The sequence below is a fragment of the Dipodomys merriami genome, unplaced genomic scaffold (genome assembly GCF_024711535.1).
Source record: "Dipodomys merriami isolate MVZ:Mamm:240054 unplaced genomic scaffold, mDipMer1.0.p SCAF_85, whole genome shotgun sequence".
NCBI classification, from domain to species: Eukaryota; Metazoa; Chordata; class Mammalia; order Rodentia; family Heteromyidae; genus Dipodomys; species Dipodomys merriami.
In genome coordinates, this window is record NW_027206457.1 from 4,948,421 (window position 1) to 4,974,011 (window position 25,591).

Consider the following 25,591-nt stretch of genomic DNA (forward strand, 5'->3'; position numbering starts at 1 on the left):
TTTACAGATAAGAAATGGCTCTTATGGGCAGCACAGATTCTTCAGTGTATGTGGGTGTGAGCAGGGATGTGATGTAACTGGAATCTTTAGAGTTTACTGATACAAAGGCACTCTCAGTATGACCTAGAAATAAACTACGTTTTCTAACACCTATCTTGACTTTTTGCAGTGAGGTTTTAAGAGACTTTAGGTTTTGTAATTCCAAAGTGCTCTGCTGGCCACTGAATTTTTATGCCTTCTGACCTTGTCAATCACTGCTATAGGGGAGGGGAGCACCTACCACTACTCTTTTGTCTGTAGTCAGAGAGGGGTGGTGAAAGGTATTAGATTCCTTTGCCCTTTTCCAATATGGTGCCACTTCTCCATTCAGTGTTCCTAGCCAGTTGCTCTGGAGGCCTCTTTGCTCATTTCAAAAATGGCACACTTCTCTGATGGGGGAAGCAATTCCTGGTCAGATGCTATTCTCCCTGGTGGAGATGTCTTTGGCCGGTACTCACAGTTCCCAGTGATGGTTCACACTCTCCAGCAGCATAGCAAATCATCTCTGCATCTCGAAGTGGCCATTTGTTATGTGTACTCCCATTTTGCCTTAGTATTGATAAGCATTTTTTGGCGCTTCTTAAAAATAGAGCACTCAGGTAGTGGTTTCTTGTGTAATTGTTAGTTAGCCTCCAAAAGATAATAAGCAGTTAGAATAGCCAACAGGGTTAGAGAAAGGGGTGAAGTGGGGTTAAAGGGAAAAGGGTAGATGAATGAAGAGGAGAAGGGGTGGATAATGCAGTCAAGAATTTAAAGTATATTCTACAGAATTAAGAAAAAGTAAGGAAATCATGGGTAGAGGTGAGATGGTAACAATGTTGAAAGATGTATCATTGATCAAGATGCAATATATTCATAAACTGCTTTGTTAAATGGCAACATCTTTGTACAACTACTTAAAGATAAAAAATAAAAATAAAAAAGAAACCCTAAAAAAAATAGAGCACTCAAATCTCTGTAACTCATTATTAAAAGTTTTTGGGCCAGTGTGGCTCACGCCTGTAATCCCTAGCTACTCAAGAGGCTAAGATCGGAGTATCATGGTTCAAAGTGAGCCTAAGCAGGAAAGTCTGTAAAACTAATCACCAAAAAAGCCAGAAGTGGAGCTGTGGCTCAAATGGGAGAGTGCTAGCTTTGATCAAAAAAGCTTAGGGACAGTGCTCTAACACCACCACTACCACCACCACCATCACCACCCCCACCCCCACCCCACCCCCGCCAAAAAAAATCTTGAAAATGAGTGACATTGATCAATATGCATTGTAATCATAAATTATTTAGTTGAATAGCAACTTCTTTGTACAATTACTTGTAGAAAATAAAATATCTTTTTAAAGTTCTTAAAAATATGAATAAAATTTGTCTAACACTTAAAATGTCAAATGTATTACAGTTAATGCACTTCTTTTTTTCTCCTATATCAGCAGTGATAATTATGTGAACAGAAGCCACCATTCTTATTTTTTGTTGATTAGGCTCCATTAGTTTTACAAGGGGTTTCATATTTTTAGGTCCATTTATATATACAGTGCATTTTGATCAGTCATCTTCTCCACCATTCTACCTTCCCCTCCTCCCTCCATTCCCAGACCATTCTCAGAAAGCTTCCTTGTTCCACTTTCATGTATATAGAGTATTTAGATTATATGTGCTTTCTTTCACACCTACTCTCTCTAGCACTCACTCACCAGACAGGATATGTTTTACCTCCTAATATTTTTGTTAAAGCACAGATTAACTGTTCATTGCTTTGTGTGATTCCTAACACATGTATATACCTTACTTTGATCAGGTTGATCATAGACAGACAGATAGATAGATAGATAGATAGATAGATAGATAGATAGATAGATAGATAGATAGATAGAGATCCTGTATATGTTTATATTTTGTCTTTTAAGTTCAGTATTCAATTATGAAAGAAATCATGATCTTTGTCATTCCAAACCTTGATTATTACTTCACTTACTGTGTTTATTTCCAGACCCATCCATTTCCCTAAAAATAATATAATTTCATTCTTTATGTGTGTCTGTGTGTATACACCACATATTTTTGGTCCATTCATCAGTTGTAGGGCGTATGGACTGTTTCCATAGCTCAATTATTGTAAATGGTATTGTTGCACTATAATTCTGTTTTGGATTCTAATTTTAGTACTATGCTATATCTTACATTCCCATCAAATGTGTGTAATGGTTCCTTTCCCCACATTCTTGCCAGCATTTGTCATTGTTTGTTTGTTTGTGTTCTTGATGATGACCATTCTAAGTGGATTGATAATGGAACCTCAATGTTGTTTTGATTTTCATTTCCTTTATGGCCATGAATGTTGAGCATTTCTTTATATATTTACTGTCCATTTGTAGTTCTTTCTGTCCATTTGAGACCTGGTATTCAATCTTCAAAAATATGCACATTGATTATTTTAACACTGGAGCCTGGAATAATATCCCCCTCCAATATTTGATATAGATCCACAGAAATGTTTGCAATTTAAAGCAAGGCACAATCCAGATAGTCACAAGGACCAGAATGGTTTCTTTTTTAATTGAGTCATATTCATTATAAATGTGTGAGACTAGGGACTGATGGTTCATGCCTGCAATCCTAGCTACTCAGGAGGCTGAGATTTTAGGATCATGGTTCAAAGCTAGCCTGGAAAGACAAGTCCATGAGACACTTATCTCCAAGTAACCATCTAAAAACCATTAGTGTAGCTTTGGCTTAAAGTGGTAGAGCACTAGCCTTGAGCACAGAAGCTCAAGGACAGTGCCCAGGCCCTGATCAGGGCTCCATGAATGACAAGCAACAGAACTGACAAAAAAAATTAAAATCTTCAAAAGCTATATATTTCTACTTTATCCAGATTCATTGAGTCTTTAAGCAAATAAAACTTTAATCTGCTACACACCCACACCTTGTTTTGTGGCTATCAATGAATTCTTCAGGTTTCTTTTGACAGATGGAGATGGACACATGGACCACTTACTGCCAGGCTGTGAAGATATAAACTGCCAAAAAAGCATCATATATTTAATGAGATCCAAAACAAAACAGGTATGTTTGCTTGTTTTTGAACACAAGCAGGTTATATGTTTGAGGAAAATCCTCAGAGGTTAAAAATATACCTGAAGAATTAAAAGAGAAAATTCAAAATTAAGTTATTGATTTCCTCTTTTTTAAATTAATAAAATTCATTTAAATCTATTTTTACTCATTTGTGAAAGCAGAAAATTCTGCTGTAGTTATTTCTGGTAGAAGGAAACCATTCTGGATCCTGTAATTAAGCAAGGTATGAACATTTTATGTTTAAGATGTGGTAAAATGCACAATAATAAAGAGGTATGAAAAAATATCATACCTGTTTTCAGAGCTAGTTCTTCCTTTTATTTGTAGTATCTAGATGTATTTTACTTCCTCATAGAGACTTTTAGCCTATCGTTCATGGGGAAACAATTTAAAATCTGAATCACAATGAAGAAGTAACATGGGCATGATAGGTTATAATAGGTATAGTGTAATTAATCAGCTTTACTTTCAGGGGAAATAAATAGTAGATTGAGGTGTTGACTTTTATAGCTCTTAAGGATGGGAAACATCACATTTTATACTCAAACCATAAAGAAAACAAATGTTAATACGGTACAGATTCTAAAAGCATTTAACTATTTCACCCACATTTATTAACTGAAACTATTTTTTTAATTCTCTGATACTGATTTCTACGTAAGTAAATTTGGTGATTGTAGCCGGTCTTAAAGTGGCAGACTATAATATTTTCAGAGTCTATGGTCATTTCTCTTTCAGGAGGATAAATATCACAGTTCTTTGGTGACTATTATGGATGTCACTTTAAGTGAAAAAATCCTTTTTTTTTGCTTTAATGTAATTACCCTTATTAATAAACATTAATAAAACATATATGATGACTTCTATAGGACTCTAGGTATTCATACACAGTCAGACTGTGTTAGGGGAAAACCCATAGGCATACCCCTTTGAACATTTGAAATATTATTTATCAAAAAAAATTCCAGGAAATGCAAACATGGGGTTTTTTTGTTGTGGTGGTGGCTGCTGTTGGTAGAGGTGGTATTTGTTTTTGCATTTAGGGTTTTTTTTTTTTCCTCTTGGGGGAGAGAAGGGAATACAAAGGGAGGTAGGAAGGGTAAACAAATGCAATCATGCTATAATTAAGTATGCACTTGGTGGAAAATGAATCCTGTAACTTGTGGCAGGGATGGGAGGAGGAAACTGGGGGAAAGCAAAAGTAGAGGTGACATTGTCCAGAAATGAAATATACTCATTACCTGATTAATGAAATGGTAGCCTCTCTGAAGAACACCTTAATAATAACAATAAAATTATACTTTTTTTAAAGTTTTCATTTTCCTTTTTCAATGAAAAAGTAAAACTTACAAAATGTTAGAGATACCCTATTTGGTAAACTCTTTTCAAGAAACTATTAATACAGTTAACTTATAACCCTAGTGCTTATTAGTAAAACAAATTACATCCATAGGCATTTCTGGCATCCCTGTCATTTCAAGTTAGTTGTTCACCCATCTACTGAGACATCTTCAAGTTATATACCAGACCTGAACTCCTACTAATTCTGAACACACATATAATTTTAATAGCTTGATTTCCAGTCTTCAGATGTTCAATTTTATAGGAATTTATTAGAATGAAAATCTGTGCAATCCAAAGAGAAGTGATTTCCGGAAGTTCCTTTTTCATTCAGTCTGTTCTCTCCTTATAATCAATATAAAAATAAAGGAATTAACTAAAAATTTAGTTTCTAGCTATTCTGGTATCAGAGCATACTTGTCAAGTCTCATAAGTGCCTGGCAGTTGAGATTGGAACTTGGCAGGCATGGTGTTTGGAAACCCACAGGAGCTGCTTGGCTTGCTGCTGGTGACCAGTCAGCACAACAGGAGAAAAAGGGAAACTCATCATGTTCTTTCTTTCTAAATTAGTTCCCTGAAAGGACATCAGTATTAGAAAGATTGAGCTTGCTCTAGTTCTTTCAAATATTGATCTGAGGATATATTTCCACTTGACCTAAATTAATTTGGGTGATTCAACTAAAGGAATATTAAGAGTAGTTGATTCCTACTAAGGATTTATGCTTTTATGAAAACCTTTCTGTTCTGTGTGCCAGTTATAGCAAAGATGACTAGTGATACATTCCAAGAAAATATGCTTTTTTTTTTTTTTTGTCAGTTGTGGGGCTTGAACTCTGGGCCTGGGTGTTGTTCCTCAGCTCGTCAGTTCAAGACTAGCACTCTACCACTTAAGCCACAGCACCACTTCCAGTTTTCTGGTGGTTTATTGGAGATAAGAGTCTCAGGGACTTTCCTGCCCAGGTTGGCTTTGAACCATGATCCTCAGGTCCCTAAGTAGCTAGGATTACCAGCATGAGCCACAGTGCCCAGCTTCAAGAAAATATGCCCATTCATCAAAATAACTTACAATACCCTTCTATCTTTTGAAATAGAATAAAACCGTATTTATCTAGTTAACTTTAACAAGATGAATCATTTCTTTCACAAGTGCTGGATGTTTTTCTAAAATACACATGAAGTCTCTCTGTTTTCTCCCAATCCATAGTGGGTTCCAGTGCTACAAGATTTCAACAATAAGGGCACACTCTGGGGCTTTGTGCCCTTTGTACAAGAAAAACAACCAACTGAGATACCAATTCCAATTACACTTCATATTGGAGACTACAACATGGATGGCTATCCAGATGCGCTTGCCATACTAAAGAATACATCTGGAAGGTATGGAAATTAAATCAAGTGAGAAAAACTTTTGAAATTTCTTCATTGTGGTGATTTGTAGTTGGCTAATACCTAAACAGGGTCTAATCCCTTAGGTGAGACAGGTAATAATGAGCTCAGATCCTATCTAGTTGTTTGATGCCTGAATTTATCCCACCACCTAGAAACCTGTTCTTTATCTGTTTTAAGTTCTGTGAAACAAAAGTGAACAGATAATCTGAGATAAAAAGTGACTTTTTTCATTCAACCAAACATTCTTTTGAGAGTAAAGATTTTTAATAAACAAATGGCCCAATTACAATCTGGTATGGACAACAATGGTGGTAATGTGCAGACTCCAAGTCATCAGTATCAGTCCAGCACTATCAGTATGACCTTCAACAAATCACCTAAAGTCCTCCACTATAAAATGAGATTAATAGTCTTACCTAAAGGTACTCATTACCTTGCTCATGTAATTGTAACCCCTCTGTATGGTATTTTCACAATAAAAACACTTATGAATAATATAAAAAAATAGTCTTACCTCTGGCATAAGTAAAACTAACTGGACCAGTTACTGTTACTATAAAGTTTTTACTTTGTATAAAGTTACATTGCTTATTGGCATTGGAAATTCTGACATGATTATTAGTATATATATATATATATATATATATATATATATATATATATATATATATATATATATATAATACAAATATTTATATTGTTAGTGAGTATTGAAAACTGTAGTTATTTTTAAATAAGTATCAATAATTGCACTAATATAGTTGCCCAAATGTTGACAAATTTATACATTTGGTTACCTAAATTTTTATTTTTGATTGTAATTGAAAGTATGATTTCATATCAAGAAAAACATAATAGAAACAACAGTTTTCTTATAACTTTGCTAACTTGGGTGCAGTTGGGACCTTATACTGACAGTAGATAGGTACTGATTTCTGATAATAGTGTAAGTACATCTAAGGCAGTTTTATGCAATTTTTATTTAAAAATTTTACATTTTTATTTAAAAATTTAGAAAATCATATTTTATTCATATTTTAATCCACTTGTTTTTATTAATCAGGTCACTTATTTCTTTAGTCAACATAGTACCTTTTCTTGGATTTACTAAATTTTAATCCTCAGGAAGCAGAAATCCAATTTATTAAGGTTAGAAACCAGCCCAGGCAAAAATAAAAAAGTCCTTGTGTCTCTATCTCCAATTAAACAGGAAAAAAAGGAACTGGAGGTGTGACTAAGTGATAGAGTGTCAGCATAAGCAGATAAACCAAGTGAAAGCACTTGCTTTCAATCTTGAAGCACTTGAATTCAATCAATCACCAGTACTGCCAAAAAATTTTTTTTCAGAGGTAGCCAATATGTAACTTTTTAAAATCAGTTTTTACAAGATTTTCTTTGTGTGTCAGTACTAAGAATTAAACTCATGGCCTTAAACTTGGTAAGAAAGTGTTCTATCACTTGAGCCACTCTCCACCTCCCCGGCCCCAACCCTACTTCTGATCATGTTTGTTCAGTAGCTTCTGTACTTCAAGTTAGAGATGATATTTAATCAACCCAATGTGATAGGACTAAATATAGAATTACTATATGTTTGGAAATTGTATTCTGAACACAATTGTATTCTGCCCCATTGATGAAAAGTTCATACTGTTAGCTAATCTTCACTCACCAACCAATTCCAGCTTCAGTGGCTAAATTTATGGAGATTAATTTTTTTTTTTGCAATAAGGTTGTTTATTAAGCTGGGCACTGGTAGCTCATTCCTGTAATCCTAGCCTCTCAGGAGGCTGAGATTTGAGGATTGTAATTAAGAGCCACCCCTGGTAGAGTCCACAGGCTGTTGTTAATCTCTAATTAATCACAGAAAAATCCAGATGTGGCACTGTGGCTCAAATGGTAGAGTGCTACCCTTGAGCAAAACAATGCCCAAACCAAAAGTTGAAGCCCCAGGACCTGAAAAAAAAATTCTTTATTGTTCTGCTGTAATAATTCCTATGCTGAAGTTTTTAGTACTGTACTAAAACTTAAAAGAATCCACTAATTAATTATGATAAGAAGACTGCCAGGCTTTGTAAAATCAGTTGGAAATAGCAGTAAACATTATTTACTTTCTCAGTTTGTAATCAAACTATTAATAATAACTACTGCATAGTAAATTCATTTGACGTAGTTACTTTTGAAAAAAACTTTTCTACAAATCTATAAGTACAATACCTTCATGTTTCTAACATTGTTCACCTTGTTTAAGTTGTCTCCTTCCTTTCATTCATGTCTATGTTTCTTGGAATGGCCCAAAGAACAACATTTACTTTCAGTGGTAAATTTGTCTATTGATATTTTATTTTGTTTTCATAGTCAATTCCTCCTTGTTTTGCTTTCTTCATGTTTATTTTCATTTCTTTTTAGTTTATTATATATTAAGCTAACCTATTTTGTTTTGTAGAACTAAAGGCTAGTGAGCCAAATCACCAGGCCATAAACTAAAAATTTATAAATTTTTAATACTTTAATTATAATTGTTTTTTGTTTCTTTGTGCTTTTTGGCAGGGAGGAGACATTGGTTTGTTTTGGTCTTTTGGGGGTTTGTGGGTGTGTGTGGGTGTGTCCACGCATGCGTGGGCCAGTCCAGGAGTTTGAACTCTTAGTCTCTAATTAACCAACAAAAAGCCAGAAGTAGAGCTGTGGCTCAAGTGGTACAGCACTAGCCTTAAGCACAAAAGCTCAAAAACAGCGTCCAGTCCCTGAGTCCAAGTCCCAAGACTGGCACACGTGCACACGCGCATGTGCACACACACACACACACACACACACACACACACACACACACACACATACACATGAGTGCACGTGTTCAGACAACAAAGTCATAGCTCTGTAAATATGAGCACAGATTTTAACTATGAAGTGATTATTAATACTTTCACTAATGAAAAATCAGGTGACTTCCTGGAGAGGTAGAATTTGTAAAAGACTAGAAAAATAGCCACTCTAACTTTAACAGGAGTTACTTTATATTTTATTTTACTTTACTCTTGTTCTGCTTTCCAAATTTACTATATCACAGCCTTTGTAATGATATGTATTATTTTTCTTTGGAGGAATCACTTGGGGCAACTAGATAACTATATCCAATTGAATGGCTACCTTTTCAGTACTTGGCACCCATGTGGAAAATCTGTTGAAGTGAGTCACTGGGTGATTCTGAGTCTATCATGTGTTATAGTCTAATAATAAAAATCTAAGTATTTAAAGGTAAAAAAAATTTTCTAATTGATACTCTGAAATCAGTTAGACAGCTCCTTCATTCTTATACTTATTTGGGAAGTATTTCTAGCCCAGTGATTTTTCTCAATCAACACAGTGTCAGTAAGGTATTTAAAGATTTGACCTTATCATATTAGAACATATTAGCTTCTGTTTTCTTAAGTTTGTATTCCATTATCTCTCAGCAAAATCTTTACCAAAAATCAATTTGAACTCTTGATATTGGGAAACGGGTTGTCTTGAGGACTTTGTTTTGTTTTGCTTACTTATCTGTGTGTTTTCCTCTTGTTTTTCTTTTAATAAATCTTTCTGGAAATGAGTTCTATTTACTTATTTTTATAGAGTACATAGAGTTTTATACCCTAAGACTTATTTTTAATTTGTACCCAGGATTTTTAGAGCTAAAAAGAAATTTAGAATCATCATAGTGAGTTAACTGTGACTCAGGAAGATTGAATGATTTAAGAGCATTCAGTAATAGAAATGAATGGATTACATAGTTAGAAACAAATGCAGTCGATTGTGCTTCCCATTATGGAATACCAAGTATTTATTCATTTGAATCTTTGACTAGAGAGGAACATACATAGGAGCTAACATAGGAGCTAACATAGAAGTAAGCAAGATATCCTATCCTCATAGCATTTCATCCAAAGGGTACAGTTCTTTGGTAAAGTTGGCTTATGTGCTATGAAAGAATACTGCAAGATCAATGAAAATGTATAATAGAGTTTCCAAGTACAAAGAATGATTCACTAACAGGACTTCCTTGAGGAAATGATGTCAGTTCTTAAAGTTGTTTTATGTGCATGGCACTATCACACAGAAAAGAACTGAGCAAACACAGACCATGTATTCTAGAAGAGCTATTAATGCTCACTTAAAACCTTAAGTTGAATACACATTTTTTCCAGAGAAGATATACAAATGTCCTAAAAACACATTAAAAAGATAGTAAAACGTAAATCAAAACCATAGTGAGATACTACTTCACTTCAACTAATACCTAAAAGTCAAAAATTCAGCTAATGTGGCCAGGCCAGGTATTGGTGGCTTATGCCTGTAATTCTAGCTGCTAAGGAGGCTGAGATCTGAGGATGACAATTTGAAACCAGCAAGGGCAGGAAAGTCCATGAGACTTTTATCCCCAATTAACTACCAGAAAACCAGAAGTGGAACTGTGGCTCCAAGTGGTAGAACACCAGCCTTGAGTGAACAAGCTCAGGCCCTGAGTTCAAGACCCAGGACCACCACTGCAAACAACAACAAAAAATAAATAAAATTAAAACTTCACAAAAACTCATTTATGGATTTTCATATCATTGTTTATAAGAAGTAGAAGCAACTGCCAGGCACCAGTGGTTCATGCCTATAATTCTAGCTACTCAGGAGACTGAGATCTGAGGATTGTGGTTTGAAGCCAGGCTAGGAAAGTCTGCAAGACTCTTATCTCCAATTAGCCACAAAAAGTGGTGAGCTGTGCCTCAAGTGTTAGAGTATTAGTGTTGAGCAAAAAGAGCTCAGGGAGAGTGTCTAAGTCACAGTTCAAGCCCCAGTCCCGGCACCAAAAAAAAAAAAGGAAGCAAATATATGTTTGTGAATTATAATGGATAAACATATAATGGGAATTATTTTTTACTAAAAGAAATCTACCTCATCCAATTAATGTGTCCTCTGTAGTCAGTGACTGCACTTTAATAGACAACAACTCAGAAGGGCCATCACTGTGGGGTAGAGGGAAGTCTTTGGTAAAACTATATAGTAGAGAATTCTCCCTCTACCTGAACTACTTCGTGGTCTTTTCTACAGATGTTGTTGGTCCTTATGATAAAGTCCCTGTCTCTAATCTCCATTTGTAGTCTCCTCTGGAGCTTAACATGTAGCAAGTAATACTGAGCATCATCATCAAGACTTGAGATTGACATGATTGCACAACTGATTTGCTCTTGTGACCTACAATATGAGGTAGAATGTCAAAAAAAAAGACTTGAATGATGCTGATATTTAAACTGAATCTCAAAGAAATTAAAATACCCTCACAGTGAGTAAGGTGGGAAGATGTATTGAGGAAGAGACCAGCATTTGCCTAGGAACAAAGCATCTGTGACAGAGGATGTGTGAAAGAAAATTGTAATAAATAGTATAACATGTATCTGAAATACTATGAACTGGCCACCATTGTTTCCTATGACTCTTAAAAGATATTTATAGATCAATTTTAGCTTTTTTTCTAAGTTTCTTTCTCATATAATATTTCAACGATTTCTAATTCCTCCAAAATAACTAGTACACTGTATACTTTAGTGAAAAATAAACATGATTCAAAAAATTTTACAGTCTTTGTATTTATAAAGTTAAACATGTTTTGTTGAAGATACTTCTCATATTAGTAAAAAGGTAAAACAGCTCTATAGATTCACAAACAAAATTGTCCTTCTGTAGATTATAACAAGCACATGAAATTTGTCAAATATGTGTACCAAAAATAGCGCCTTCATTCCTCTATTGAATTTCTAGGGAGCACAGGGAACAGTTTTAATGAGTGTCTCTGGGGAAAGTAAGCATAGTTGATTTGTCCTCATATGAATTAATCCGGCAGGTAGTTGAAGAATATAAAAGTACATATACAAGGTTGATAGGCTATTAGAAAAATATATATAAGAGCATTTATCTATCATCTGTTTAGTTTCTGACTGCACTGTATATTACAACTATAAAACAGTGCAATTAAATTGCATTTTATCTGTCAACATTAGAAATCTTGAGTGTGAGGAAGGTATTTTTCTATTACCTCATAGTCAATACAGCATCTACGCAAATAAGTTGTATATACTCACAATTAGTAAATACATCTTATTGCTGCTCCCATTACTGTGAATTTCTATCTTTTCTATATATAATCTTGTTAAATTTATAAATTTCAGATTATAAATGCCATATAGTATGCATATTTTATAGACATATTTTATATGCATACCATAAAATGCACACATTGAAAATGACAACTGTAATGGCTTTTGAACGTCCATACTTTTTGCATCCATTACAACACTCAGGTTAAGAACATTTCCATTGCCCCAAGAAGAAACCCTGTACCTCCCAGAGGTGGAGAACATATTGTCCTTGGGCCATATAAGGTCCACTAATCATGTCCTGTTTTTATTTTTAATTTTTGTCAGTCATGGTGCTTGAACTCAGGGCCTGGGATTTTGTGCTCAATGCTAATGCTGCATCACTTTTTTTTTTTTAATTGTATTTTATTTTATTTGAGAACATACTGTACAGGGGGGCTACAATTACATGGGCAGGATAATGCATACATTTCTTACCAAGCATTGCAGCCTCCTCCTTTGTTTACCCTTCACTTCCCTTCCCGGCCTCCCCCCTCCCCCCACCCAATTTTACCCCCCTCCCCCCACCCAATTATACCCCCCTCCCCCCCCCACACCGACATTGTAAAGCTGGTTTTGACATGACATTTTGTTCTTCTCATTGTTGCAACAGGTCCACCTGAATCCTTAAACGACTTGTTTGTCCCCATCTCCTCCACATGTTATACTGACATCAAATATAGTGAAAGCGGGGGTTACACTGTGGGGGAGGGACATACAAAGCAACAAAGAAATAATCTTATAAATGCGTTAGAAACACATGCATGAAAGAAACGAAAACATTAAAATACATATTTAAGGGTTCATTTTCCTAACATCACATTATCTGACCTTTTCCGCTTGACTCATACCTATACTAGATATTGCAAATAAGGGAAACCATGGGACCTATGCTTCTTTGGGCCTGGCTTACTTCACTTAATATAATTTTTTCCAAACCTTTCCATTTCCTAACAAATGGGGAAATGTCATTCTTTCTGATGGAGGCATAGAATTCCATTGTGTATATATACCACATTTTCTTGATCCATTCATCTACTGAGGGGCATCTGGGTTGGTTCCATATCTTAGCTATGGTAAATAATGCTGCAATAAACATAGTTGTGCTGGTAGCTTTAGTGTGGTCTTGTTTGTAAACATTTGGGTAAATGCCCAAAAGTGGGATTGCTGGATCATAGGGGAGATCTATGTGAAGTCTTCTGAGGAACCTCCATACTGCTTTCCAAAGTGGTTGAACAAGTTTACATTCCCACCAACAATGAAGTAAGGTTCCTTTCTGTCCACATCCCCTCCAGCATCTGTTGTTGTTAGAGTTCTTGATTTTTGCTGTTCTAACTGGAGTGAGGTGATATCTCAATGTTGTTTTGATTTGCATTTCTTTTATGGCTAGGGATGTTGAACATTTCTTCATGTGTCTATTGGCCATCCTTCTTTCTTCTTCAGAGAAGCTTCTCTTTAAGTCTTTCGCCCACTTATTTATTGGGCAGTTGATTCTTTGAGGATTTGTTGTTGGGGGATTTAATTTTTTGAGTTCCAAGTATATTTTAGATATGAGACCCTTGTCCGTTGTATGGCTAGTAAAGATCTTCTCCCAATCGGTGGGCTTTCTATTGATCTTGCCAGCTATGTCATTTGCCCTGCAGAAGCTCTGCAATCTTATGCAATCCCATTTGTCCAACCTTTCTTTGATTTGTTGTGCTTCCGGGTCTCTATTCAGAAAATTTCGACCTGAGCCAAGGAGACCTAGGGTTTCTCCTATTCCATCCTGTAATGTTTTCAGAGTGTCTGCTTTGAGTTCAAGGTCTTTGATCCATTTGGAGTTGATTCTGGTACAGGGTGATATATAAGGATCTAGCTTTAGTTTTCTACATGTAGTTAACCAATTTTGCCAGCACCATTTACTGAAGAGGCTGTCTTTCTTCCATTCTATTGTTTTAGCTTCCTTATCGAAGATTAGATGGCTATAGGTCTGTAGGTTCATTTCTGGGTTTTCAATTCTATTCCATTGGTCCTGAGGTCTGTTCTTATGCCAATACCAAGCTGTTTTGATTACTATGGCTTTATAGTAGAGTTTGAAGTTTGGTATTGATATTCCTCCAGCAGTGTTCTTTCCGTTGAGGAGCGTTTTTGCTATTCGGGGTCTTTTATTGTTCCATATGAATTTTTGGATTGCCTCCTCTATTTCCTTGAAGAATGAGGTTGGAATTTTGATAGGTATCGCATTGAATTTGTAGATAGCCTTGGGAAGTATTGCCATTTTCACGATGTTAATCTTGCCAATCCAGGAGCATGGGAGGTTTTGCCATTTTTTAAGTTCTGTGTTGATTTCCTTTTTCAAGATTTTAAAGTTTTCATCATAGAGGTCCTTCACTTCTTTGGTTAAGTTAATTCCTAGGTATTTTATTTTTTGTGGGGCTATTACAAATGGAGTTGCTTTCCTAATTTCAGCCACACTTTTCTCATTGTTGGCATATAGAAAGGCCATTGATTTTTGGGGGTTAATTTTATAACCTGCTACTTTGCCAAAGTTTTGAATCAGCTTGAGTAATTTGGGAGTGGAGTCTATGGGATTCTTTAAATACAAGATCATGTCATCTGCAAAGAGGGAGAGTTTTATTTCTTCTTTCCCTATTTGGATCCCCTTTATGTCTGCATCTTGTCTTATTGCTGTAGCTAGGCATTCTAATACTAGATTGAAGAGAAGTGGAGAGAGTGGGCATCCTTGTCTTGTTCCTGAGTTAAGAGGAAATGGCTTTAGTTTTTCACCATTGAGTATAATGCTGGCTGTAGGTTTGTCATATACAGCCTTTATTGTATTGAGGAATGTTCCATGGATTCCTAATTTTTCCAGAACCTTCATCATAAAGGGGTGTTGGATCTTGTCAAATGCTTTTTCTGCATCTATTGAGATAACCATGTGGTTCTTATTCTTGCTCCTGTTGATGTGGTGAATAATATTAATTGATTTGCGTATATTGAACCAGCTTTGCATCCCTGAAATGAATCCTGTTTGATCATGGTGTATGATTTTTTGGATGAATTGTTGAAGTCGATTGGCCAAAATTTTGTTGAGAAGTTTTGCATCAATGTTCATCAAAGAAATGGGTCTATAGTTCTCTTTCTTTGATGAGTCCCTGCCTGGTTTTGGGATGAGGGTTATGATGGCTTCATAGAATGTGTTCGGTAGTGAGCTTTCTCTTTCAATTTCATTGAAGAGTTGGAGGAGTATTGGTGTGAGCTCTGCTTTGAAGGCCTTGTAAAATTCCGCTGTAAAACCATCTGGTCCTGGACTTTTCTTTGCTGGGAGGTCTCTTATTGCTGTTTCTATTTCAATGCTTGATATGGGCCTGTTAAGCTGGTTTAACTCATCTTGGTTTAGTTTTGGCATGTCAATATTTGCTAGGAAAAGGTCCATTTCTGTCAAGTTCTCAAACTTATTAGCATAAAGTTTTGAGAAGTATCCCCTAATAATGTTCTGAATCTTGGTTGTTTCCGTGGTGATGTTTCCATTCTCATCTCTGAGTTTATTAATTTGGGTGTGTTCTCTCCTTTTTCTGATAAGGTTTGCTAAGGGTCTGTCAATTTTGTTAAGTTTTTCGAAGAACCAACTCTTTGTTTTGTTGATTCTTTCTATAGTTTTTTTGGATTCTAATTCATTTAATTCTGATTTAATTTTGATTATTTCTTTCCGTCTACTGGATTGGGGTTTATCTTGCTGCTCTTTTTCAAGGAGGTTTAGATGTGTCATTAAATTGTTAGTTTCCGATCTCTCCAATTTGTTGATGTAGGAGCTCAGAGCTATAAACTTGCCTCTGAGTACTGCCTTTGCTGTGTCCCAGAGGAGCTGGTAATTTGTGTGTTCATTTTTGTTGAATAGCATGAACATTTGAATTTCCTTTCTAATCTCTTCCATGACCCACTCATGATTCAACAGTGTGTTGTTCAGCCTCCATGTGATACCGGACTTTCTTTGGTGGCTTTTGGTGTTGAGATCTAATTTTATTCCCTTGTGGTCAGAGAGTATGCAAGGTATAACTTCAATGTTTCTGAATTTAGACAAGTTTGCTTTGTGGCCTAAAATGTGGTCTATTTTAGAAAACTTTCCATGTGCTGCTGAGAAGAACGTGTATTCTGTTGCTGCTGGGTGAAATGTTCGGTAAATGTCTGTTAAGTCTAGTTGATCTATGCAGCTGTTTAGATCTGCGGTTTCTCTGTTGAGTTTTTGCCGAGTTGATCTATCTAGTGGGGAGAGTGGTGTGTTAAAATCCCCAACAATTAATGTCTTTGGATCTATATGGGATTTGAGGGAAAGTAGTGTTTCTTTGATAAATTTGGGTGCTCCATTGTTTGGCGAATAGATATTTAGAATTGTAATATCCTCCTGAAGGAGAGATCCTTTAATTAGTATGTAGCGACCTTCTTTATCTCTTCTCACGAATTTTAGTTTGAAGTCTATTTTATCTGATATTAGGATTGCAACTCCCGCCTGTTTATGAGGGCCGTTTGCTTGGTAGATTTTGTTCCAGCCTTTAACTTTGAAAATATGTTTGTTTTTACAGGCAAGATGTGACTCCTGCAGACAGCAGATAGAGGGGTCTTGTTTTTTAATCCAACTAGACAGTCTATGTCGCTTAATTGGAGAGTTCAGTCCGTTAACGTTAAGAGATAGGACTGAGAGGTATTTGGGGGTTCCTGCCATGTTATCCACCTTCTTGGGGGCTGTGAAAACTGGGTTCTTCCTAAGGTTCTTGGATTCTCAGTTTGGGTGCAGTTTCTTGGCCTTTGTTGCGTTCTTGTTGGTTTTCTATGTGTAGGACATCTTTAAGAATCTTTTGCAGGGCTGGTTTGGTGGAGATGTATTGTTTCAATTTTTCTTTGCTATGGAAGGTTTTTATTTGGCCTTCAGTTATGAAGGAGAGTTTAGCTGGGTACAGTATTCTTGGTTGATAGTTGTTTGTTTTTAGGGCATGGCATACGTCATTCCAGGCTCTTCTTGCTTTGATTGTCTCTGCTGAGAAATCTGAGGTAATTCTAATTGGTTTCCCTTTATAAGTGATAGACCTTTTCTCCTTGACAGCTTTAAGGATCTTTTCCTTGGTCTGGGTTGATCCTGTGTGGATTATAATGTGACGGTGGGATGTCCTATTCTGGTCTGGTCTATTTGGGGTTCTAAAAGCTTCTTGTATCTGAATAGGCCTATCTTTTTGTATGTTTGGGAAGTTCTCTGCTAGGATCCTGTTAAACAAATTTCCTAGACCATTAACTTCTGTTTCTAGGTGCTCCTCTACACCCATTATCCTTAGATTGGGCCTTCTGATGGTGTCTTCCAGGTGTTGGATAGACCTATCATATTTCTTGGACTTGTCTTGGATGGTTGTATGTTCTTTCTCTATAATATCTAGGCTGTCTTCAATCCCTGAGATTCGATCTTCTGCATGGTCTAACCTGCTGTCAAGACTCTCTACTTTGTTTTTTATCTCTTTTCCTTCTAATTGGTCAGCTTTGATGGTTTCAAGTTCTTTGTTGAAGCTCTGTTTTAGGTCTTGTATGATTTTCTTTACTTCCTTAATTTGGTGTTCAGTGTTTGTTCTCAAATCACTTAGTTGATTGGTTATGGTTTCTTTGGACTCCCATTCCTTCTGTTGGGTTCCATTCAGCATTCCCTTTGTGGTCTCCCTGACTTCCTTCAGCTCTTTGTTAATGGATTCCATGAATGTCTTTAGTGATCTTTGTGTATTCTCTACCTGGTCTCTTAATTCGTGAATTACTCTTTGATTAGTTTCCTCCCTTCTGTGGGATTCCTGCAGTTCTCTTTGAGTGTTCTCTGCCTGCTCACGCCATTCCTCCCTTTCTCTTTGAGTATTCTCAAGTTGTTCACGCAAATCCTGTATCAGTTTTTGAGAAGCTTCCTCACGCTTATGATATTCCTGTATAAATTTCTGGGATGCCTCCTCTCTCTCCCTATCACGCTCATACAGAGTCCTTTGTACATTGTCAAACTTCTCATTTATCATGTTTGCTATTAGTGTTTGTAGAGCTATTTGGGAACTCTCCTCTGGATTATTCTTTATCTGTTCTAATCCCTGATCATCAAGGTTGGGAATTGAGATACCCGAATTTGCCATTTTTCTTGTGTTTTTCCGGCTTACTCGGCCCATTTGAGATAAAGATTGCACCAGTTTTGTGCTAGAACCCTATCTTAAGGCAACCATCAACCAAAGTTTGCATTTGTACAGTCAATAGTCTACAGATACAATCTAGTTCAACAGATACATCTATTCAACATCAAACGACTATATGTTAAAGGACTTCGAACCGCAGAAAAGAATTTGGAAAACCAGAAATTATTAGGATTAGGGAGAGATGTGGGTAAAAAATAGGAGTAGATTGGTGTGGGGAGGCACAGGGAGAGTTAACTATGTCCTAATCACAGTGCAGGAAATGAGTTGGGTAGGATGCAAGTAGAGAGAGAGAGAAAAAGAAGAGACGGAAAGGGGAATAAAGAGAGACCAGAAAAAGAATAGAAACGTAAAAATTAATGTTATTATAGAGGTTAAAAGACCGTCTATTTAGAGTGCAATGTGAATATGTTCAGAGAAGGGGAGGGACATAGAGGAGATGTGAAAACCTTTAAGGATGGGAACGGGAGAAGAAAAGATCAGAAGTTCAGTAGAGCTAGATAAAAAACAAAAAGATAATTAAGAAAGAAAGAAAAAGAGAAAGAAGACAAGAAAAGAAAGGAAAACTCTTATTCACGTATTCCTAAAATAAAAATTATAAGATGAGAAAAAAAAAAAAAGGTTACTGGAAAACAATTATTTTTTCAGAAGAGGCAAAAATTAAAGATTAATAAAAGTTTTAGAAGGGAAAAAAATTTATATATATATATAAGGTAACAAAAAACAAAAAACAAGCAAAAAAAAAAGGAAAAGAAGAAGAAGAAGAAAAAAAGAAAAAAAAAAGAAAAAGAGAAAAAAAAAAAAAGTCTTTTGATTTTTCTTTTTTTGGGGGGGGAGGAGTGGGAAGAATCCTGTATCTCCCTTTTGTCTGCAACCAGTCTCTTGTTGGAGTCTCTGGTCAGCTTGAGGTCCTGTGGCTTGATTGGTTTCTTAAGTCGGTTGGTTGGAAGAGGCAGAAAAATGCTCTGCTTTACCCAAGATTTTGAGATCCCCCTCCCAGGTTAGTTTTCTGGGAGGGTGGTCTGCTTTGAGAGTCACAAAAGAGGGGGATGTGGTGATGAGGCTAGGTTCTGGGTAGAGTTGAGGCCTTTCAATAAACAGTAGCTTTTCCCTGGGGCTATTTTGTGATAAAGCTCACAGCGCCCAGCCTGGAGCCATTCTCAGGGTTTCTGTTTTTCAATTGATTGTCCAGGCTGCTAGAGGGAGGGGCAGCCTCTGGCTCTGGTTACCCAGTGAAGTAAGGCACTCCGATGGCTGGCGCCTGAGCTGGGTGGCTTTTCCCTGGATGGAGCTGAGTCTGGCAGGTCACTTCGCCGTTAAGTTCTTGTGACCTGCTAAATGACTCATTTTATTCCAAGGCCTGAGCTGGAGCTAGCAGCTCCTCCGAACTTTGTCGGTATCCAAGATGGAGATCACCGGTGCTGGGGGGGGAGGGGTGGCCTTCCCTCCTCTGCTCCCTGAGGAGTGAGGATGTCGGGCTTGTACTCACGCCGAGTCTTGGATCCTGGGTCGTCTCTGGTCTGCAAACAGCAGGATGAAGATGTTCGCTCCTTGTCGGTTCTTGTTGGTGTTGAGTAGAATCCCCTCGTCCGCTGCGTCTGGCTCCTTCGTCCCCGACTCTCTGTGTCTCAGGTATGTCTCCGGGGCGGTGGTCGCCGCCGCCACGGCCCCGCCGCCGGAGCTGCAGCTGCTGCGTTTCCTTGGCTTCCCCTCTCTTGTCTAACTCTCTGTCCTGTGATGACACACTTGGTGTGATTCTCTGGCTTAGGACTGTTCACTGGAACTCTAAAACTCCTTTCTATGCGAGAGCTTGTTCAGATTCCAGCTTCTCCTCCGCCATCTTCCCGGAACCTCCGGCCTGCTGCATCACTTTGAATCACAGCACCACTTTTGGTTTTCTGGTGGCTAATTGGAGATAAGAGTCTTTGGTCTTTCCTCCCCATGCTAGTTTCGAACCAGGATCTTCAGATATCAGCCTCCTTAGTAGTTAAGACTCCAGATGTAAACCACCAGCACCCAGCTATCATGTCCTTCTTGATTGTGTTTTGTCAGCTGCCCTGACAAAACTATATTATATTGATAAAATTATATTGATAATTTTGTACATCTGTACAAATAGCCCTTATACCTGTTAACCAATTTTCTGTCTCTATGTTTACCTATTCTAGTCATGTGATATAAATTAATCATATAATTATAGGTGATCCTGTATGATCAACTTCTTTCACTTAGCATTTTCAATATATGCCCATATTACAGGATATATCAGCACTTCATTTCTCTATATTATCAAGTAATCTTCCAAAGCACTGGCTATATTATATTCATTCATCTATGAGTTTCAAATGTTGACTGGCACAATATTGTAGAATGATAAGAAGAATGAGACTGAATTTTGTGTTTGTTTCCTAATATACTAGTAATAAATTGCCACAAACAGTATTTTTTAAATGTGTGAATGTATTCTGTTACAATCTGGAAGTTAGAGATCTGAAACCAATTTCAATTGGCTAAAATGAAAGTGATAGCACTGCTGGTTTTGCTGGGTACTAAAGAACAGAATCTATTCTCTGACTCTCTTCAACACTGACTTGACTTTTGGCCCATTTCTCCCATCTTCAGAGCTAACAATGTAATATGATTTGATGTTCTCCAGCAATACCACTAGTAGGAAGGATAGGGAGAAATTTGTTATAAATAATTGTTCCACATTATTATAGAGCCTTAGGTTTTAAGCCAAAAAAATCAGTAAGCCAGAGTCCCAAAAAAGCTTATGTATAGTTCCAGTCCAAATCCAAAACTTGGAGAATGTGGAAAGCAGATGGGCTGAGTTCTAATTGGAAACTCTGCAGACTTTCCACCCCCCAAAAGCCACTTTCAGATGTTTTGTCTAAGGTCACAAGCAATCAGTATCCCAGCTCCAGACATCAGGCCAGAGTTCCCTCTCAGCCCCTTTTTCTGTTCATCTCTTTAACTGATAGAATGGAGCCATTGGCCATAGGTAGGGCATCTAGTTTATTCTGTCTTTCTTTAATCTCATCCAAAGATGCAGTCACTGATACACCCAGAATCAAGTATCAAGCCATTTCCAAATGCAGCCATGTGTACTACAAAGGTAGCCCTCAATTCAGTCTAGGAGTTCAACAAATCAGTGCAGTCATCAAGACTTTTGCTATGAACATCTTTTGCATCTACTCCTGAGTTGTTTTTTATCTTGCCTGTAGAATTATTTTCTTCCTTTTGTAATATTTTAAGATTTTTTTAAAGTTTACAGGGGGACTTACTGTGATATTTCCAATATGAATATATGTTTTATATACTCTGTTTTTATACAAGGATAATTTACCTCAGTCCTATTTCCCCCTTGTCAACCTCTTTTCTTACTTCCTCTCTTCTGCTGGTTTCTCCTCTAAAACTGTCCCAGACTTTACACTCATGTCCTTATTGTTTTTGATTTTTTTTAATCTAGGTTCTACATATGAAAGAAAATACTGAGATATATCTTTCTGAGTAAGGCTTAATGTCAACATGATGATAGCCAACACCATCCATTTTTCTGCAAACCAGCACAATTTTGCTCTTTATTACTGAATAATACTCCATAATATATTTACACTACATATTCTGAACCCATTCATCTGTTCCAGAGTACCTATACTGAACCTTTTTTTCTTGCTATAACATATTTCAATGTTCTCCGGCAACAGATCTAGTAGGAAGGATATGTTAAAGGATTTCATCATAGTTTTTTCATGTAATGTATTTTAATATATTCACCCGCACTCTTACTTACTCTCTTTCTTATCCCATTCTCTTCAATCTCCCATTTTTATTTCCCTTCCACCTCCCTTTAATTATTCCCTAGAAATTTCCTTGTTACTTTCATGACTTTAAGTTATTTATTTCACTCTCTGCTCTTTTCTTTTCACAAATAAGAAAAAACATTAAACATGATCTCCACTTTTGTCCACGTTCCAGCAGATGAAATAATTTCATTCTCAATGGCTAAGTAGAACTCCACCATTATATACCAGTTTCCAGATCCTTTTTGTCTTAGTTTCTGGGAAGAAATTGGATGTTTCTTGGCACTTACTTCATTCAGCTTCCATATTCTTTCCTTATTTTGTGTATTTAGTACAACAGCTGTGGTATGAAATGGAGAGAGGTTCTTTTCTGTTCTTATCTCCTTTGTATCCAAAAGTCTACTCTAATCTGAATGATCATCTCCCAAAATTGGGAACATTTTTGGCTGTTTTTTCATTTAATGTTTTTTGTTTTGTTTTGTTTTTTGTCGGTCACTGGGCTTGAACTCTGGGCTTGGGCGCTATTCCTCAGCTCTGCCACTTGAGTTACAATGCCACCTCCGGGTTTCTAGTGGTTTATTGGAGATAAGAGTCTGATGGAGTTTCTTGTCCAGGCTGGCTCTGAACCATGATCCTCAGATCTCAGCCTCCTGAGTAGCTAGGATTACAGGTGTGAGCCACCAGCACCCAGCCATATTTAATGTGTTTTTTATGTCTTAAGTTTATTCCTGTTTTCTATCCTCAAGATTTTTAAATTTGGTATTTTATTTCCCACAACTTGTGTATGTTCTATTTATATTTATGTTTTATTAGTATTTTCTGAAAGTTCTAATTCATCTACCTTGAATTATAGCCCTGTCTCTCTTTATCTTAATTCAGTCTACCAGTTAGATTTTCAGTTGTGTTTTTCATTTTGACTTATTGAACTATTCATTCCAGAATTTTAATTTGATTTCTTTCAGGGTTCCTATATCTTTTATTATTTTAATTTTCTTCATTGCCTTCCTTATTTCAATCAGCTATGTATTTATATCTTCTTTGAGACCATTCAGGTATTGATGTCTTTCCTGCGTTTGTTGATCATTCTTCTAAATGACTTTTTGGGGGATTTCACCCACTTCACCATTATTAGAGTTCACTACTTGGTGAGTTATTTGCCTTATTTTTTCATATAGCTTGTTTTTCTTTAGATTAGTTGGAAGTTTCAATCAACCTTTCTTTGAGGTAAAGTGTTCTCACTGATCAGGCAAGATTGGAAAGTGACATGGTTGAAGTTTTGTTTCTAACTCTTAGACTGATAATGTAGCTTAGTAGACAAACATTTGCCCACATGCTCAGGGCATAGTGCCTGATCTTCTGCATCACACAATAAGAATAAAACTAACTAGAATCTCTTTAGTTCCTAGTATACAGGTTTATACTGTATTGAGGGTGAAGGCAGAGCTGGTCATGGGTCAGTTGTTAGCTTCGAGGATACATTCACTTTCTAAGTATTGTTCTTTGTGTAGACTATACCATTAGTCTCAATGAAATTTGCAGCCTGTGACCCTGCTGCTTTTCCACTAGCTCCACTGGCAACTCCAGTTTGTTAGCCCCAGTGGCAGTCAATGTCACAAGTCTAGGGGTGTTCCCCAAATGCATCTAGGGGTGTTCCCCAAATACCTCTATATGTGTAAACAGTATTAAATTCAGCACTGGACGAGGAGATTTAAAGGAATTCAGTATTTTGTCTGCCTGTCTCAGATCTTTGAGACCCCAAACAACTGTTGGAAGAGAGAGGATGCTAGGACAAGAGTGATTTATCGGACGTTGGCCCAGAGCTCTCAGTGCTTCCTTTCAGCAAACCATGTAGAGCCACATGTGGACTCAGAGCTTTTGCTGACCATTCTGCTTGCCATTTATCTGTAGGATACATTGCAGCAAAAGTTTTTAACACTAAGGAATTAAGAAGGCCTCTTTCCTTTAGGTTCCAGTAATATAATCCACATCTTTCTGCTCTTACCAGCAGAACTTTTACTATGCATAATCTCACTGTTGTCTGTTTATGATGACTTCGGAATTCTCTAAGAAAATATGGAGTTTCTTATGTTTTCCATATCCTGTTGAGTCTTCACCAATAGTCTTCAACATCCATATTTGTATAAGTAATTGCCTTTTCAAGGCAATCTAGGCTTTTCCTATCAGACTTCTCAGAATTATTTCAGCCTTTACCCATTGACAAATTATAAAGCCACTTTTACCTTAAAGTATAATGATTGCAAATGTATTTGTAATCATTTTTATATCAGCATTCCATTTCATATATTCATTTTCTTTCTATATATATTTATTTTCTATTGCTATGGTAACTATATATATATATTAAATTTCTGTTGCTTAGTGGCATAGTACAATACACATTTATTTTACTAATCTTAATATCATTAACTTCATCTCTGAGAAGTTCTATTTTCTTTTTTTTTTTTTCAGGTAAGGGGTAGATTTATTCATCATTCAGGCTGGCACCAGGCCATCTTGGTCCTCCACGCGGTGGGGAAAGGCCTGGGAAAGAGAGAGCTGGGGAAAAGAGCTAAGAGAGAGCTAGAAAAGAGAGAAAATAGCTAGAAAAGAGAAGAGCTAGAAAAGAGCAGAGAGAGGGAAAGGTGGGAAAGAATGAGCTAGTTAAGAGAAGACAGCTGGGAAAGAGAAGAGAAGGAAAGAGTTGAGAAAGAGCTAGAAAAGAGCAGAGAGAGCAGAAGTTCTATGTTCTATGTAAGCTCGCATTTTCACAAATTCTTGGAAATAGCATATGAGCTATTATCTTCTTTACCAAGTTTTGTTTCAGTACAGTTTCTCAGAATAATTGCTAATATTTGCTTAGCACTAAGGATGTGATGTGGTGATTTGCTAAGAGCGTTACATATGGAATTTCATTTAGTCCTCACTATCATCCTAGAAAACTGGTGCTTCCCAAAGCATGCACAAAGAATATAGTATGGATTCAAGAACTGAATCCATTTTTGCCTGTGCTAGCCTCAAACCATGATCCTTCTAATCTCTGCCTCTCCAGTAGTTGGGATTACAGGCCCAAATAGACACATTTCTAATTAAAACACTTTAGAAATTCCTTATATGGAGTGACCACAATTGTATGGTATTCCATATCAAAATGATTAAATTTTCTGAAATGAATTCATAGTAGTGGTAAATATACCCAAATGTGACAAATTAAATTGCTGGTATTTGTGATATGAATTATAGCCTCAAAAAAAATGGCAAAAAATCAGACCCACATAAATCTCACTCCTTTATATATGTTGTTTAAAGATAAACATTAAAATTTTTTAAAGAAGCCGGGCGCCAGTGGCTCACGCCTGTAATCCTAGCTACTGAGGAGGCTGAGATCTGAGGATCACTGTTCAAAGCCAGCTGGGGCAAAAAAGTCTGTGAGACTCTTATCTCCAATAAACCACTAGAAAACCGGAAGTGGCGCTGTGGCTCAAGTGGTAGAACACTCACCTTGAGTTGAAGAGCTGAGGGATAGCACCCAAGCCCAGAGTTCAAGCCCCACGACCGACAAAAAAAAAAAATTAAGAGAGCATCTGAGCAAGCACCGTTCGTGAATTCGACAACT

At 36.7% G+C, this 25,591-nt stretch overlaps 1 protein-coding gene across 1 annotated transcript in view; it reads left to right on the forward strand.

Annotated features, from left to right (window-relative positions):
* The window catches only part of Itfg1 (integrin alpha FG-GAP repeat containing 1), a 209,481-nt gene that overhangs the window by 111,598 nt on the left and 72,292 nt on the right, over positions 1–25,591 (forward strand). Inside the window, exons 9-10 of the mRNA XM_070011952.1 lie at positions 3,005–3,099; positions 5,657–5,829. Coding sequence (XP_069868053.1) covers positions 3,005–3,099; positions 5,657–5,829 — 268 coding nt within the window. The remainder of the gene's footprint in view (positions 1–3,004; positions 3,100–5,656; positions 5,830–25,591) is intronic.